The sequence below is a fragment of the Muntiacus reevesi genome, chromosome 13, assembly GCF_963930625.1.
Source record: "Muntiacus reevesi chromosome 13, mMunRee1.1, whole genome shotgun sequence".
Taxonomy (NCBI): Eukaryota; Metazoa; Chordata; class Mammalia; order Artiodactyla; family Cervidae; genus Muntiacus; species Muntiacus reevesi.
The window spans coordinates 65357198-65375934 of record NC_089261.1 but is presented as its reverse complement, the minus strand read 5'-3'; the positions used below and the strand labels follow the sequence as shown (position 1 = coordinate 65375934).

Below are 18737 nucleotides of genomic sequence, written 5' to 3'. Positions count from 1 at the left end.
AGACAAAACATTTTATTCTATTTTTAAGAATTAGTAAATTTATCATTGGAAGATCTCTAAGAAAGAATGAAAGTCATAAAATATCAATCCTTACAAAGAGAAATGCTCAAATAAGAAACTCAAAAATTAAAACTCAGTCTTCTAACTTTCTTGGTGGCCAGTGATAAAGAATCCATCGGTCAATGCAAGAAACACGGGTTCAATCTCTGGTCCAGGAAGATCCCACATGCTGCAAAGCAACTAAATCTGTGTGCCACAGGAGCTGTAACTATTGAGCCTGCGCTCTGGAGCCCAGGAGCCATAACTATTGAGCCTGCGCTCTGGAGCCCAGGAGCCATAACTATTGAGCCTGCGCTCTGGAGCCCAGGAGCCATAACTATTGAGCCTGCGCTCTGGAGCCCAGGAGCCACAACTATTGAGCCTGCGCTCTGGAGCCCAGGAGCCATAACTATTGAGCCTGCGCCCTGGGGCCCAGGAGCCACAACTATTGAGCCTGTGCTCTGGAGCCTAACAGCCACAACTATTGAGCCCATGTGTGGCAATTCCTAAAGCCTGAGGACTCTAGAGCCCATGCTTTGTAACAAGAAAAGCCACCAAAAGCCCACGCACCAATGAAGAGCCAGCACAGCCAAAAATAAAAAAAAATAATAAACACACAAAATAAAATTAAGAAAAAAACAGAAAAGAAATAAAGCTATTAAAAAATAAAACTGGGTCCAACAGACTTGAATCCCCTTCATGGATCACAGCCTTGCCCCAGAGAAGGGGTTGTGTAACTCAATGAAATGATGAGCCATGCTGTCCATGCAGGGCCACCCAAGATAGACAGGTCATAGTTAAGAGTTCTGACAAACTGTGGTCCACTGGAGAAGGGAACGGCAAACCACTCCAGTATTCTTGCCTGGAGAACTCTATGAAAAAGTTAAAAGATAGGATGCTGGCAGGTGAGCTCCCTAGGTTGGAAGGTGTCCAATATGCTCCTGGGGAAGAGTGAAGGACAATTCCTAACAACTCTGGTAAGAATGAAGCGCCGAGGCCAAAGCCGGAAAGATGCGCAGCTGTGGATGTGTCTGGTGGTGAAAGTAAAGTCTGATGCTGTAAAGAACAATGATGGATAGGAACATGGAATGTTAGGTCCATGAATCAAGGTGAATTGGATGTGGACAAGCAGGAGATGTAAAGACTGAACATCAACATCTTGGGCATCAGTGAACTAAAATGGATAAGAATAGCAGAATTTAATTCAGATGGGCATTATATCTACTGTGGACGAGAATTCCTTACAAGAAATGGAGTAGCCCTCACAGTCAACAAGAGAGTCTGAAATAACAGTACTTGGGTGCAATTTCAAAAACGACAGAACAATCATGGTTTGTTTCCAAGGAAACCATTCAACATCACAGTAAGGCAAGTCTATGCCCCAACCACTGATGGCGAAGATTAGGTATGACCTAAATCAAATCCCTTATGATTATACAGTGGAGGTGACAAATAGATTCAAGGGATTAGATCTGATAGAGTGGCTGAAGAACTATGGACTGAGGTTTGTAATACTGTACAGGAGACAGTGACCAAAACCATCCCAAAGAAAAGGAAATGCAAGAAAGCAAAGTGGTTGTCTGAGGAGAGTTTACAAATGGCTGAGGAAAGAAAGAGAATCAAAAGATAAGGGAGCAAGGGAAAGATAGACCCAAATGGATGCAGAGTTCCAGAGAACAGCAAGGAGAGATGAGAAGGACTTCTTAAATGAACAATGCAAAGAAATAAGAGGAAAACAATAAAATGGAAAAGACCAGAAATTTCTTCAAGAAAACTGGAGATATCAAGGGAACATTTCATACAAGGACAGATCCTTACCATTTTTGTCCTTTATCATGCCTAACAGAAGTAGAAGAAATTAAAAAGAGGTGGCAAGAATACACAGAAGAACTATACAAGAAAGGTCTTAATGACCTAGATAACCATGTGGTGTGGTCACTCACCTAGAACTGGATATCCTTGTGTGAAGCCAAGTGGGCCTTAGGAAACATCACTATGAACAAAGCTAGGGAAGGTGATGGAATTCCAGTTGAGCTATTTCAAATCCTAAAAGATGATGCTGTGAAAGTGCTGCACTCAATATGCCAGCAAACCTGGAAAACCCAGCAGTGGCTACAGGACTGGAAAAGGTCAGTTTTCATTCCAATCCCAAAGAAGGGCAATGCCAAAGAATGCTCAAACTACCACACAATTGCACTCATCTCACATGCTAGCTAGTATATGCTCAAGTTACTTCAAGCTAGGCTTCAGCAGTACATGAACTGAGAAGTTCCAGATGTACAAGTTGGGTTTAGAAAAGGCAGAGGAACCAGAGATCAAACTGCCAACATTCACTGGATTGTGAAGAAAGCAAAGGAGCTCCAGAAAAACATCCAGTTCTGCTTCACTGACTGCACTTAATCCTCTGGCTGTGCGGATCACAGCAAACTGTGGAAAATTCTCAAAGTGACCGGAGCACCAGACCACCTGACCTGTCTCCTGAGAAACTTGTATGTGGGTCAAGAAGCAGTAGTTAGAACTGGACATGGAACACTGGCCTGGTTCAGAATTGGGAAAGGAGTAAGGCTGTATGGTATCACCTTATTTATTTAACTTTGATGCAGAGTATATCATGCGAAATGCTGGACTGGATGAATCACAAGTTGGATCAAGACTGCCAGGAGAAATATCAACAACATCAGATATGCATATGATATCACTCAAATGGCACAAAGTGAAGAGGAACTAAAAAGACTCTTAATGAGGGTGAAAGAGCAGAGTGAAGAAGCTGGCTTGAAACTCAACTTTCAAAAACCTAAGATCATGGCATGCAGTCCCATCACTTCCTGGCAAACAGAAGGAGAATAAGTGAAAACACTGATAGACTTGATTTTCTTGGACAACAAAATCACTGTGGATGGTGACTGCAGCTAAGAGATTAAAAGATGCTTGCTCCTTGGAAGGAAAGCTATGACAAACATAGACAGTGTATTAAAAAGCAGAGTCATCACTTTGCCAACAAAGGTCTATATATTCAAAGCTATGATTCTTCCAGTAGTTATGTATGTATATGAGAGTTGGACTATAAAGAAGGCCAAGTGCCAAAGAACTGATGCTTTTGAATTGTGGTGCTGGAGAAGACTCTTGAGAATTCCTTGGACTGCAAGGAGAGCAAACTAGTCAATTCTAAAGGAAATAACCTGAATATTCATTGGAAGGACTATGCTGAAGCTCCAATCCTTTGGTCACCTGATGGGAAGAGCCAACTCACTAGGAAAGACCCTGATGTTGGGAAAGACTGAAGGCAGGAGGAGAAGGGGGTGGCAGAGAATTAGACAGTCAGACAGCATCACTGACTCAATGGACATGAATTAGAGCAACTTCTGGGAGACAGTGGAGGACAGGAACCTGGTGTGCTATAGTCCACAGGGTTGCAAAGAGCCGGACATGACTTAGCAACTGAACAATAACAACAATGGATTTGAATACTGAGGAGTAACCTTTCTTTTTTTTTTTTTTAAAGAACTTCATATCTGTAAAAGAAAGGTAATAAAAGTACTACTAACTAGGACTGAGCATTAGATGAGCTATAACACATATGTAAGCAACTTAGAGCTGTATCTGATGTATAGTAAGTCCCCAATTGGCATTAAGTATTATAATTTAATAGACTCTAGTCAATGTAGCATCACTGATAACACTGCTGTACTTCCCCAGATCCTCTACTCTGATCATCTCTTTCCATACTGTGGGGACTTTTTTCTGGGTCACACCTTCTAAAGTTTTCACTTAAAGAGACAGGCAGAGATCAGAAAGAGACAGAAAGGCCTGAATATAAATTCCACTTACATCTTTTGTTTTTCATGATTTTATAAAAACTACCTAACCATCCTGACCTCAATTTCCTCATCTATAAAATCAGGATAACATTTCTTACAGTGTTATTAGAGAAATTACATGATATAATGGCTAAAAACCACCCCGCCCATCACACTGAAATTGTGGATATTCAGTAATAACAGCTGCTATAACTCATCTTCCTAAATATTAGTTTCATTCTTCTTTTTGTCTAGTGACTCAGTTAGAAGTGAATCTCAGTATTTATCTCAATACTGTCATCTCTAGCCAAACTTTCTTTGTCCAAGATTCTAGATTATTAACAAATAGTTTAATGCTCTAAATTATCTAACTTCTCAAGTTATTAGTCTGTAGGGGATTTTCGTAGAAAAGGGATTTCTACATCTTTTGGTTCCAGGTGAGGAAAAAAAGACATAAAAGGAGTAATTTAAGATATCATCAGATGGGACTTCCCTGGTGGCCCAGTGATTATGAGTCCACCCTGCAATTCAGAGGACATAGGTTCTATCCCTGGTCCAGGAAGATCTCACATGTGGCAGAGCAACTAAGCCCGTTTGCCACAACTAGTGAACCCACAGGCTGCAACTCCTGAAGCCTGTGCACGCCAGGGCCCGTGCTCCCAGGAAGAGAAGCCACCGCGGTGAGAAGCCAGGACACCACAACTACAGAGTAGCCCCTGCCTGCTGCAACTAGAGAAAACCCACACGCAGCAACAGAGCCAGCCAAAAAAGAGATAGCGTGAGAAATTAATAATGCTTTCTGTTGCATACTTATACAGATATACACAAAAACAATTTCATTCTAAAATTCATAATTTATACTAATGATTTCAGTAAAAGTGTATCACAAATCAAGTCAAGCAAGTATTGTTTAGGACATTCAGAGACTAGGTAAGAGATTTTCAACATGCTGTGCTAAGCTGCTTCAGTTCTGGTCAACCCTTTGCAAACCTATGGACCACAGCCGGCCATGCGCCTCTGTCCAGGGGATTGCCCAGGCAAGAATACTGGAGACGGTTGCCACTTTCTCCTCCAGGGGATCTTCCTGACCTGTGGATCGAACCTGTGTCTTCTGCAGTGGCAGGCAAGTTCTTTAGCACTAACACCACCTGGGAAGCCCGAAGATTTTCAACAGGTGCCTGAATTTACTTTTTACCCACACCCAGTTATTTACATGATTATATATGATTCTTTCTAGACTCAAGCACTGTGAGTACTCTTTTTCCTTTCCTCTAACCAAGTTCCCTTTCCCTGAAAACTCCAGCTGACATTTTCTTTGGATCAGTATTTTGACAAAAGTCAGCTGGGCCTTCTTGAAAATTATGTAAAATATCTTAAAAGAATACCACAAGATTCCAATTTTATTAAGAGTTCAACAAATCAGAAATGTAACAAATTGCCTCTTAGAACACTCCTATTGCCATTTTCACTCCTTTCCCCTCCAATAGTTATTTCAAATAATCTTACATGGAGTTCCAGTGATTTTAAACTCAGGTCAGCAAATGCATCTCCAAGTTGCCTTTGGGTATGCACCATCTGGAAAAGCTGGGTCGACAGGGTCTGAGCCAGTTTTAGAATATTTTCGTATTTTTTCTTGTTATCTCTTAATATATCAATCTGAGCTTCAAGTTCAAGGTCCACAGTTCTTGATCCACGGCCCAGCTTCTCAGAGATAATTTGTCGAGTGCACTAAAAGTAGAAAGATGTATTTTGTTTAGGGGAAAAAAAAAGAACAAAAGATAAAAGCAGTAATCCAAAGTGCAAATGCTGAAGCGAAGGGTACACACGTTTCTGGCTTCAAACAAGCCAGCCTAACAAACTGCAAACGTTCAGTCCCGTCTGGACGTCCATCAGGACTCAGAAAGTGAATCTACCAATCATGCTTATTAACTGTTACTCATCAGAGAAGTTTCTAAAACTTACCTAGCTAATTTATATACTGCCAGATGAGTTCTCTCATGTAATCATATTTCAAGCTTTGTGCATTTTGGTAGATGATTTAAAACAACTGACATACTTAGCATTGATTTAAGAATACTGGACTATTAATATAGGAATAATACCAAAAATTCTACTCTCTTATCAGTTTCAAATGCTTTTTTCCCTTCTAGCTTTCCCTTAAATAGCTGTGTATGTGTGTGTGAGCAGGAAGAACAAAGGGAAGGAAGGAAGGAGAAAGAAGAAAGAGGGGGTGGAGAGAAGGGAAGGGGGAAGGACAGAGAAGGAGGTAGAGATTAGAGATTTCTGAATTCTTCTTCTACTTTTGCCTAGATAAAACAGTATTAAACTATGTTACTCTATTCTACGGTATTCTGTTTCTACCCCAGAAATGATACAAGAGCTTATAGTTTTCAGTTCACCACTCAACAATACATTATCAGAGCAACCATACAGGGCGTTAATACCATGATTATCATTTAAAGTTAACAAAAGTACTCTAAAAAGTAGTAAATAAGCATTGCAATTTTTAAAATTTGCCAATTTGTTATTTTATCATGTCTTTTAAAGTTTTGGTTACAGAATTAGTATTTGTTGTATAAGTGAAAATAATGAATGAAATAAAAATGAATGTCCTCTTCCTTTAATTCGACTAGATAGTAGAAAAGCATTAATTAGACTCTCCTTTAAACCTATATAATCACATTATAATATTTTTAAAGTAAACATGAGACTATGCTATGCTATACATAATATCCAGAGCATTTTTCTAACAACAAGTATCTTGAAACTTTTCCTTGTCAACAAATATAAATGCATTATTTATCCTTTTAATGTTAACATATATGTTACTTACATTTTTCTATTTAAAATTGAAATGAATTCCCTGACACTATTATAATCAATTAAGGATCTTTACAAATAAAGATTTTTAAATAAAGGAGCTCTTTTTAAAAAAAAAGTAGACAAATTAGCTATATAGAAAATGATAGGAAGATCAAAGCCCAAACTCACAGAAGGGATAAAACTATTTTTATGGAAAACATACAAACACTCTTTGGAGATGAAAAACATATAAAGAGAACGTTTAACTGTAGACTTTGTGATTTTAATGAGAGAAACATCAGCAAGTAATATTTGAAATGGTAACAAGATCAAGATATACCACTCATTTCCACTTTTCTTCCACACAGGGATTTTCCCTATGCAATAGAATATTATCAGAGGCATTTACCTACTCTCAAGCCAAAGCATGTGGTACCTTCCATAGCAACACAGATATAATAGTCTGTTGAAAATCAAGAAGCCAAAATTCAGTGAAGGAACTTGGCAGACTGGGCAAAATGAAAGAAATGTCTACTTTTGTCTAAGTGGTCATTTTTTTTGCAGAAATAGTGGTGATGAGCAGACAACAAGGTCAAAGGTTCAATGAGGAAATTTTTCTTTCCAGGAAGCCATGGCCATGGGAAAAGTAAGGCAAGAGTATAAGGCATCAAATCTGGACGCCTTAAACAAGTTTCAAAACTGAACTTACAGAGCTTACATTCCAGTACGGATGACCAGCCACTCTCAAGGAAGTCTAAGTCATCAGGAGGTGAGAATGCTACAGATAGCCTATGTGGAACTGTGCAAAGAAAGCTGCACTGAGAAACCAAGCTGCTACGCATTTCCCCACTCATCAGGGTCCCAGAGCAGGCTTCTCACAGGACCACTAAAAACCCAGAATTTGATTTAAGTCGCTTCCTAGTAAACACTGAAACTGAAATGCAAAATTGAAGGTCGGTATGTATCATAAAGTAAGTTTAAAACAGAAGACAACTAAAAGTTCTCAGTTCTTTATGCTTCTCCAAAGCCCCTGGAAATGCAGATGACTTGCCATGACCTGCGGTCCTGCTCAGCCTTCCATATAAATTAAGGACAAGTGGAGCCAGGTTAAACGGGCAGGAAGAAGCAAAAGTAATCACTGCTCTGCAGAGATCTCCTACTTGGGAGAGGATAGAATAATGACAAATAGTGTATAAAATACCATGAATCTCCACTGTACAGGTCATGAATTTACAAGATAATCACTGGATACTATTAGTATTTAAATAGCACCAAGAGCTTAGAATAAAACAATTAGGTACAAGGAAAAGAATAAGCTAATGGCAGCAAAAGACAGATACGATGTTAAGAAAGTTGTTAAGACTGAAGGATAGGGAAGAAGGGAGCATAAAAGTAAATATCAGAAGCTGAACAGTGGAAACAGAAAAACCAGTAAGTAAATAAGACAATATGGTAAGAAAGCCAGGAATGAAAGTTTAAAAGATACTGGCTTTAAGCCAGCAAATATTAATTTGCTAAAGGTATGAATACTGGTTCGGGCTTCCCTGGTGGCTCAGCTGATAAAGAATCCACATGCAATGCAGAAGACCTGGGTTCGATCCCTGAGTTGGGAAGATCCCCTGGAGAAGGGAAAAGCTACCCACTCCAGTATTCTGGCCTGGAGAATTCCACAGACTATATAGTCCAAGGGGTCTCAAAGAGTCGGAAACGACTGAGGACTTCCCTGGTGGCTCAGACGGTAAAGCGTCTGTCTACAATGCAGGAGACCTGGGTTCGATCCCTGGGTCGGGAAGATCCCCTGGAGAAGGAAATGGCAATCCACTCCAGTACTCCTGCCTAGAAAATCCCATGGGCAGAGGAGCCTGGTGTCCATGGGGTCGCAAAGAGTTGGACACGACTGAGCGACTTCACTTTCTTTCTATGAATACTAGTAGCAAGTTCTTAAAACATTTTTGAAAAGAATTTAATGTTTGGAAGAGACATTAATAGGTTTGAATACTAAAACAGATTATTCTTTAAAAAAAATAAGATAGACTTTTACAAGTACCCTGTATTTGCAAAATACAAAAATGAACAAAAATGGTAAACCAGAGTTTATTATTCATATTGATTCCTGCAGATGAGAAAAAATAAGAAAATAAATAAATTTTGGATTCAAACTGTAATCAGGTAGATTAAAATAATATTTAAGAAAATAGGTTCAAGGCCTAAACTTAAAATCACTTCTATTACATATTTGGTTTTAATTACTACACTAATCTTGGGATCAATATTAGCACTTCCTTTATTAAACACCAATGAAGAAGTGCTAATATTCTCTTTGAGTAAAAGCTTTAAAGTGTCTGCCAGAGAACAGAAACAGACAGAAGAAATTAAAAACAAAAATCATGAAGAAACTGAAGTCTATGAAAGAGGATCAAAGTCAGCTAGAATCAAATTCCTCAGAGTTCGATGGGTAATGAGCACAAATCAGAATCAACACTTGAAAGATTATCCTGATGACAATGAATGTCCTATGTTAGCTCATAATTTGGACTAAAAAGGTCAGAAAGCCAGAAGAACAGAGTTGTATGTCAGTCCAGACACACTGAGCTACAAGCTCCATAAAATCACGTAAGCTAGGATTTTCTCTCTTTTGACTTAGATTGAGATATACAAATTATTCTGACGAAAACAATTTTTCAGTTAAAAATAAAATGATCACTCTGAAAGAATGAGAACTCCTTCACACAGTTCTATGTCATGTGTATACATTATGAAGTTTGGTTATTTTCAATAACAGAAAATCTGAATGTGGTATGTTAACGTAGAAAAGAAGTGAAAATGTTAGTTGCTAGGTCGTTATATAATGCTATATATACAATGTTAGTTGCCATTCCTTGCAACCCTATGGACTCCTGTGGACCATGAATTCTCTGTCCATGAATTCTCCAGGCAAGAATACTGGAGTGGGTAGCCACTCCCTTCTTCAAGGGATCTTTCTGACCTAGGGACCAAACCTGGGTCTCCTGCATTGCAGGGGGACTCTTTACCATCTGAGCAATCTGGGAAGCCCCATGTTAAGGTAGAGATAACTATAAACTAATAATAATTCAACTCTGATTACTGTAGAGGTAAAAGAAGAAAAGAACAGTTGATAAACACACACATACAGGAAAAAAAAAAAGATAAGCAACAAGGAAAACACAACTGCAACAAGAGAGGAAGTCCAAAATGACAAAAAATTAAACTTGATGAATTGTAAAATTAGGATTATTAGGATTTGGTTAAAAAATAAGACCTGTATTCTTTAGGCTCAAAATGTATGGCTAAATTTCAGGAATAAATGAACAAAGGAACGGCTGAGTAAACGAATTTAATAAATAAATAAGCGAGACTCAGTCTGTGTGAAAGACGAACCAGTGAAATGAAAGGGAGTATGGAGGGGCACTTCAGGCGGTGGGCGTGTACAGCCCGTGGACAAGCTGCAGAGGCCTGAGGACGCTCTGGAGAAGCTGGCACGGGCCACAAGCTCTGCGGGTGGGAGAGAGGGGCAGCAGGATAAAAATGGAAGGGTAGATGGGCACCGAGCGGAGGACTTGAGCAAACTGAACCACGCCAGGCAGAGCAGAACCTGCAGGCTGAGATCGCTTGTTGAGAAGCTACTACAGTAGTGTAAAAGGTAACCACACGGCTGTGAAGTGCGAGATGGAGACGAGGATACAGTCAAACAACATTAAGGAGGCAGAGTCTATTATAACTGGGCATGTGGGATCAGCGAGGAGATGAAGTAGACATCTGAATACTTGGATGAATTGCTGCGATATGAAGGAGTAGCAAAGGAAACACAGTATTCATGGAATGAGAGAACCCACGTCCCTGAGAACGAAAGGCACAACGGGCACACAGCGTATCCTGAAGAAGAGCTCGGCAGGCGTCGAGTTCTGATGGCTGCCACTGGCATTTCTCAGCTCTGCACGGACATGAGCTAAATCATTGTTGGGAAGCTTCATGCAGCAGTTTCAGGGCATTTTTATCATCTTAAGAAAACCTGTACTTTTGTGGAAAATTGAAGATCATACTTTAAAAATACTAACTGAAAAAATAAATGCACTTCTGTATTACTCTTTAGAAGATACATAAGAGACTCCTGTATAAAAATACAGACAATTCCTGATTTACAAACCACTAGGCCCACTACCAATTCACAAACAGAGCAAGTATTAATGCTGAGCTCTAAATAGAACTGTTACGGTTTTCATCCACTTAACTATTCTACGAATTCTACTGTCTCATCCCTGTTAAGACTCAAAGGTACTAATTTGGGGTTTGAGCTCTCTATTTGTAACACATCAAATATAGCTGTATTGCTTCAGAGTAAATTTTGCTTACTTACTTTAGGAGAATGTAAGAAAAGTAATCAATACTTACTCTGAAGCAATACACTTAACAACAATAAACCTTTGAAATCTAACTCATATACTGTGTGTACAGTTTAGTGCTTAGTTATTACAATAAGATCAGAGAATTCCAAACTTTGGAAAACTAATATACCTCTCTTGACATTCTGCTGCTATAAAGTATAAAAAAGATGGAGGTTGTGACAAACACATCCATGGCAGTTCTACAGCTAAGTGTGCTCCCAGACATCTCTCTTCCTTAATTATCTGTCAATTAATAAGAACTTCAGTAGCTCTTTTTAGAACTCAACCTACTGACTTTTTAAACTACATTTATGCAAAGATCAGCAAGACAAAATATTTTTAATTGTATATTTATGTTTAAAGAGCATTATTCTCTCCTATACATTTATATAATTGCAAAATAATAATTTGAGCAACATTCGAATGAAATTCTTAGAGATACTTAGGGTGAAAACATTTAAAAAAATTACAAACCTTGTAGGTATTTAGACTCCATTTTCTAACAAGTTCTAACTTTTCCATTGCAGGATTTTTAGTTTCATCTGCTAGAATAACTGGCCCACTTTTTGTCTGTGTTCTTTGGCCACCTGTAACATCAGAACAAAAGATAAAAATGCAAACCACACAGACAAGTAGAAAGAAAACAAAACACGGATGCAGTTCAAATTAAACTACTTATGCATTTAAAGAAATAAGGAGGTTCCCACAAAGTAAAGGACCAGAACTTCTTGAAATCATTTTAAGGATGATTTCCTGAAACTGTAAAAAAAAATTTTCTTTGGTTTGTCTATCTTCTTAAAAGAAAAAAAATTGCTGCAATAGGCCTTCTTCTCTAAACTGCTATTTACTTCAAGGAAAATAAAATTTCCACAATTTATCTTATAACCTAATGATTCTTAAAAAATTGTCATTAAAAATCTGAAAGGCTCACTCACACTCTTCACAGTGATCTCCTTTCATTATACTATATAGAAGAGAGCAACGACAGAATGTTACCAAAATTTTGGAGGGTTTAAAAATACTATAACTTCAGATAGTCATTAAAAATACCTTACTGTAGTATATGAGGTTTTGTTAAAACAAGACCTACATTGTGCCTCATTTTTTCCTCAGGAAACCCAGCACTTCCCCCAAAGCCATAATTAATACAGGCAGTATAAAGCCCTGATAATGTGTTACTCCAGCAACTAAGAAATTATGACATAACAGCAACTCCACGACTATACAGTTTCTCACAGTAAAATATTTTTCACAGAAGAACATATTTAGTAACATTTGTGATGCTAATAACTTGGAATATAGATATCATAATTTTAAAATAACAATTTTAAAAAAAGACAAGAGAAAACATTTTATAAAATGGCTTTAGAAGGTTAGAGTCTGCAAAAATTTCTTCTCTCACCCCTATAGCCAGGCCAGGCTTTACCACAGTTTTACATAATCTAAGAAGGAGAACAATATATAAAATCAAATGCATTTAAGAATTTACAAAATTCTCACATAAACAAAACATAAAATATTAACATTTCATGTAAAAAGAAACAGTTTACTTTTTGCCCTGTTTTTATAGTCCAGCAATATTAAAGTGAAAAGCAAATCCAATGCAAAGAAATAGGTTTTTCCCAGTACTTTTCACTGGGCATAACTGGAAAATTACATAGTATTTTGATGCAATTTGACAACTAGTTGTTAAGTCAAAGTTGAAAACAGGAAGACACAACCTTTTCCACTTGATTCATTCCAAATAATGAACAACCCAACTGTTGAAAGCCCTGTTTTATTTAACTGAAAACAGATGGCAGAGCAGCAAAGCTGAGAGTCTAGGATCAAATAAGTAAAGTAACATTTTCCAGAGCAAAGAAAAGAAAGGTAGATTAAAAATGAATCAAACTTTATAGTGCTTTTTTCTCATAAAGTTACTTAAATTTCATGTTTGAGATTGCACCTAATAAACTTTGAAAAGCCAGAAAGATAAGCTATGGCTAGAGAGATTACTTTCCTTATTGTTAAAAAAAAAAAAAAAAAGCAGCCACCAAAAAAGCCAGAATAACACACACCTAAGAATATAAAGCAAGCAATATGAAACTGAGTGAGTTAGTTTAGCTTCAGCAGTGGCAAGAAGGGCTTTATCCAACCAGTGCAGTGAATACCTGCAGGAACAATTAAATCACTTCCTTGTTGAGTCAGTCGGCTAGCTGCCACCCTGCTGGGGGACATAACAGATGGCAGAGGTGGTGCTGGGCAACCTGAAAAGGGCAGACATTTCTCTGTGAAAATGCTTCTCTTCCTCCACACAACATACATTTTGAATACAGCTGTACTGACATTACCTTTAAAACATTCAAAAAAAGGATTAAAAGTTGGGAACTAATATACTTGCTTTCATGCAGAAATGGACGAGTAATAAATGGATGCTACCAGGATGAGTTCTTAGAAACTTTTCATCAAACTATTAAAACCAAACAAAACACATAACTGTAAGAAGAAACTTGGGAAGATCATGTTTAAGTAGGACTTTACCTGGACTTTGCTATTTTCAAATCAATTAAAAGTATGTGATTAAAGGATACAGCTGAATGATATTAAAGCTTAACTCAACATTTTATAACTTGCTACTTTAACATAGGGAGGAAAGCTCAAGTAGAAATACAAAGGCAGGTAACACTTGTATCAAATTTATCATTAACATTCACAGAAATGTGAGTAAATCAGCCTTCACAGAAATTATAGCCAAAAGTTCAAATCATAAATCAAGTATCACCTAGTACAGATTACTGCTACTCATAGTATGGATGCAAGGGGTTTCCATCAATTATGTCATCTCGGAACTCCTCAGAAATACGGACCTACTTAACCAGAATCTGCATTTTCACAAGATCTTCAGGTGATTTGTATGCGTTTTGAAGCCTGAGAAGTGATAATACAGAGTGCTATTCTGATTAATCATAAGACTTCTGAAGCTTTTAAAACATACCTGAGGCATTCCACAAGATCTACTGATGATCACAGAAACAGGTTATCTTTAGAGCTTTTTTTGGGGGGGGATCGGAAAGCTTTAGCTTTTTTATTAGATTGATTTTCTGGTTTTATTTATTAGATAAATAAAATTAGCATATATTTAAGGTGTAAAAAGTGAGTTTTTGATATATGTATACACTGTAACATAACATAATTACATCCATCTCCTCACATAGTTACCTTCTTTGTGTGTGGTGAGAAAACCTGAGACCTATCAGCAAATTTCAAGTATACATTATTATTTAGCTATAGTCACCATGCTGCTCATTAGGCAACAGTAGTTTTTTAAAAGCTACTTATTCTCAAACACAACTAAATTTGAGAACCTGAGGAAAGAATACAATTTTGGAATGAAACACACAGAGTTTTAAAATGCCAACTCTGGGTTTGAAATTCTGGCTCTATCAAATAGTATCAGGAACACCCTGGCAAATTACTCAAGATCTCTGAGCCTTAGTTTTTTCAAAAAGTAAGAAAAATTGAGTACCCAACATTGTTGCTAATGTGCAGCATAAAACTGTACAGCTTCAATTGACTATTTTAAATTCTAAAGGTTGTATGTCTTTAGGGAAGTGATCATTGAAAAGAAACTGAAAAAATTATTAACATCCTTCACATTTAGCTGAATATATTTTAATGTTTCTAAGATAATTTTATTACAACTACACTTTTCCAGTTTTCTAAAACCTATAACATATCAAGTTTATAATTAAAATATTTTAATAAGAATTACATGTCAACTTTCTCATATCCCAGACATTCTAAGTTCTGATAAGGAACAGTCACTAGTTTTAATAATATGGAAAACTTAATCTGGACTGAATCTAACGTTAAAATCCAAAACACACAATGTATCTAAATAGAATGGCATTACCTTTCAAAATGAGATACCTGTCTTTCAAAAAAAAATCTGCTGAACCACAAAAATTTAAAACTGGAACAGACAACAGAAATCAACTAGTCTAACACTGAACTACAGGAAAAAAGAGGCTCAGAGAGGTTTAAGCAGCTTCTTATTAGATCCTCAGATGTTCTGAATCCATTCCATAATATCTCCGTTATTAAATTCAATACAAAAGACATCAATCCATAAATTACTTGCTAAGCTGGAAGGCATTTAATGGGTTATCCAATGCAATCATTACTTTAAACAAAAACTCTATCTCTACTATTACATAAAGAAGAGTTCAATAAATGATGAACTATAATTCCATTTCGTGATAATCCCAGGAACAGAGCCCTGTTGTTCTGGCTATTAGTGTTTATTAATCTTGCATAAGAAATAATCCCATGATTTAACATGAGATATGTGTAACATATATGTCACAAATGATACAGAACTTTCCAAACTAAAGTAGCAAAAAGACATAGTGCTGAGGTAAGTAGATACCTTCAACTATTTGCTTTACTTTCAAGGGTTAATTGTTCTCTGTATCTTCAAATCGTTAAGTCAGACTAATTTAGTTACTAAAATCGTTCACAAATAATAAGTAAATCATCCCAACAAAAATAACTCTTAAAACTCTAGGCTTTTGCTAATTGATGAAATTTGGAGAATTAGCTCAGTTTTCTCTCAACAGGAGAAGTCTAGGAATATGAATAATGTGCATGCAATGATCAAAACCCCACTAAAACAAAACTCAGATACCAAGAACAACTCACTCTTAAGAGTTTTGATTTATTCATGGTTTCCACTGTTATTGATTCTACCATGTATTTCTTGGGTAGATTTCAATATTTATTGTTACACTGAATTTAAGCACAATTTCTTCTAAATTTGCTCCAGAGATGGAAAAATAAATGGTAATAGAGTCCTTATAAAGTTATCATTCAGTCATTTTCCCAGAGAGCTAACAGAGCCCCAACTCCTAACCTTTTTTCATGAGACATTTTTTCATCCTAAATTTTGTTCACTTAAAAAGGCTTTCTTATCTCCTCTTGCTATTCTCTGGAACTCTGCATTTGGTTGGGTATATATTTTCCTTTCTCTTCTGCCTTTCACTTCTCTTCTTTTCTAAGCTATTTGTAAGGGTTTCTCAGACAACCACTTTCATCTTCTTGCATTTCGTTTTCTTGGGAATACCCAACTGAATGCAGAGTTCCAGAGAATAGCAAGGAGAAATAAGAAAGCCTTCCTCAGTGATCAATGCAAAGAAATAGAGGAAAACAACAGAAAGGGAAAGATTAGAGATCTCGTCAAGAGAATTAGAGATACCAAGGGAACATTTCATGCAAAGATTGGCACAATAAAGAACAGAAAGGACAGAAACAGTATGGATCTAACAGAAGCAGAAGAGATTAAGAGGTGGCAAGAATACACAGAACTATCATATCCCGAACAATCATGATGGTGTGGACACTCACCTAGAACTGGACATCCTGAAGTGTGAAGTCAAGTGGGCCTTAGGAAACATTACTACGAACAAAGCTAGTGGAGGTGATGGAATTCCAGCTGAGCTATTTCAAGTCCTAAAAGATGATGCTGTTAAAGTGCTGTGCTCAATATGTGCAAATTTGGAAAACTCAGCAGTGGCCACAGGACGGGAAAAGGTCATTCCAATCCCAAAGAAGGGCAATAAAAAGAATGTTCAAACTACCACACAATTGCACTCATTTCACACGCTAGCAAGGTAATGCTCAAAATCCTTCAAGATAGGCTTTAACAGTATGTGACTTGGAACTTCTGGACGTAAAAGCTGGATTTAGAAAAGGCAGAGGAACTGGAGGCCAAATTACCATCATCTACTGGATCATAGAGAAAGCAAGGGAATTTCAGAAAAACAGCTATTTCTGTTTCACTGACTATGTGAGAAGTCTTTGACAGTGTGGATCACAACAAATTGTGAAAAATTCTTAAACAGATGGGAATACCAGTCCACCTTACCTGTCTCCTGAGAAACCTGCATGCAGGACAGAAAGCAACAATTAGAACCTTACATGGAAAAATGAACTGGTTTAAAATTGGGCAGGAAGTACGACAAGGCTATATACTGTCACCCTGCTTATTTAACTTATATGCAGAGTACATTATGTTAAATGCCAGACTGGAATGAATCACAAGCTGGAATCAAGACTGCGAGGAAAAATATCAACAACCTCAGATATGCAGATGATACCACTCTAATGACAAGTGAAGAGGAACTAAAGATAAAGAGCCTCTTGATGAGGGTAAAAGAGGAGAGTGAAAAACCTGGCTTAAAAGTCAAAATTAAAAAAAGCAGACACTTCACTTTGCCAACAAAGGTCCATATAGTCAAAGCTATGGTTTTTCCACTGTATGGTTTTTCTCACATGTATGGATGTGAGAGCTGGACCATAAAGAAGGCTGAGCACTGAAGAATTGTTGCTTTCGAATTGAGTTGGAAAAGACTCTTGAAATCCCTTGGACTGCAAGATCAAACCAGGCAATCCTAAAGAAAATCAACCCTGAATATTCATTGGAAGGGCTGATGCTGAAACTGAAACTCCAATACTTTGGCCACCTGATATGAAGAGCCAACTCAGTGGAAAAGACCCTGATGCTGGGAAAGGTTGAGGGCAGAAAGAGGAGGGGGCAACAGAGGATGACATAGTTGGATGGCATCACTGACTCAACGGACATGAGTTTGAGCAAACTCCAGGAGATAGTGGAGGACAGGGAAGTCTGGCATACTGCAGTTTATGGGGGTTGCAAAGAGCTGGACATGACTTAGCAACTGAACAACAATAAGAACATATTCTAAATTTTAAACATGAGAAAATCATGTTAATTCCAATTTATGTATACATGCCTCAAAACAAGAACACTTGACTACAACTTTCCAGTAAATGCTTAATGAACCTGAGTATGACAGAATGATTATCTTTTTAACATACTGATTAACTATGTAGCTTGTTTTAAAAAAATGTTTTATAAAGTCAATTCAAAGAGACACAAATTACTGCCATTATCACAAAACATATTTTTTACTCTAATTTGAGGGACTACGATGGATCTATAAGCAAGTGAAATTGACTGGCACTTCATGTACAACAGGTTACAATGCCAGCTGACTTTGATTATTGCATACACTATTCTGTTTAAGGGGGAAAGGGTAAAACCAAACGTCAGCTAAATCCACTGAAAATCTTCAAATGTTTTAATTGTAAAAGTCTTTTATAAAATTCTATGTGACATTTAAATTTGGAAATTGGTGGCTGGTGGGAAAATGTTGCCACGTTGTCACACAAAGTATGCCATGTGTCTTCAAACATTCAGAGTCTTAGGCAAGCCGGTCAGTCTCTCAAGTTCAAAGTTATGGCCTAGAGAACACCACCACAATGCTATGCAATGACTACTGAGATACTGATGCATACGCTTCCTTTCTGTATCTGTATTTTTGTGAACATAAGAATGAAAAGGGTAAAAAAAAGATGTCGGTAGAGAGCCCACTCATTTTACAGCCTAGAGTAGAAGATACTATACTGGGTTACCCTAAATGCCTATTTCTAGGATCCATTTAGCAAGGAATATATTTTAAAATATAAGTTGTTTCTCACTAAAATGTAGGCCATTAGTATAATAAAATATAGAATACTGCAAGAGGGCTAAGGAGTACAAAGGCATGGAGATATTTTTTTCAATTTGTGAAATTATAATACAGTATTAAAAGATGCTTGGAAGAAAGATCCTTGGAAGAAAAGCTACGACCAAACCTAG

The 18737-nt window shown here is 37.2% G+C and overlaps 1 protein-coding gene across 7 annotated transcripts in view; it reads right to left on the bottom strand.

Moving 5' to 3' along the window:
• The window catches only part of ARFIP1 (ADP ribosylation factor interacting protein 1), a 138410-nt gene that overhangs the window by 41018 nt on the left and 78655 nt on the right, over positions 1 to 18737 (bottom strand). For 6 of the 7 annotated variants that reach the window (XM_065904331.1, XM_065904328.1, XM_065904332.1 and 3 more), the window contains 3 exons: positions 13192 to 13287; positions 11516 to 11628; positions 5343 to 5564 (listed from right to left, as the gene is read on the bottom strand). In XM_065904331.1, coding sequence (XP_065760403.1) covers positions 5343 to 5564; positions 11516 to 11628; positions 13192 to 13287 — 431 coding nt within the window. The remainder of the gene's footprint in view (positions 1 to 5342; positions 5565 to 11515; positions 11629 to 13191; positions 13288 to 18737) is intronic. The other variant, XM_065904335.1, reaches the window with a different exon arrangement.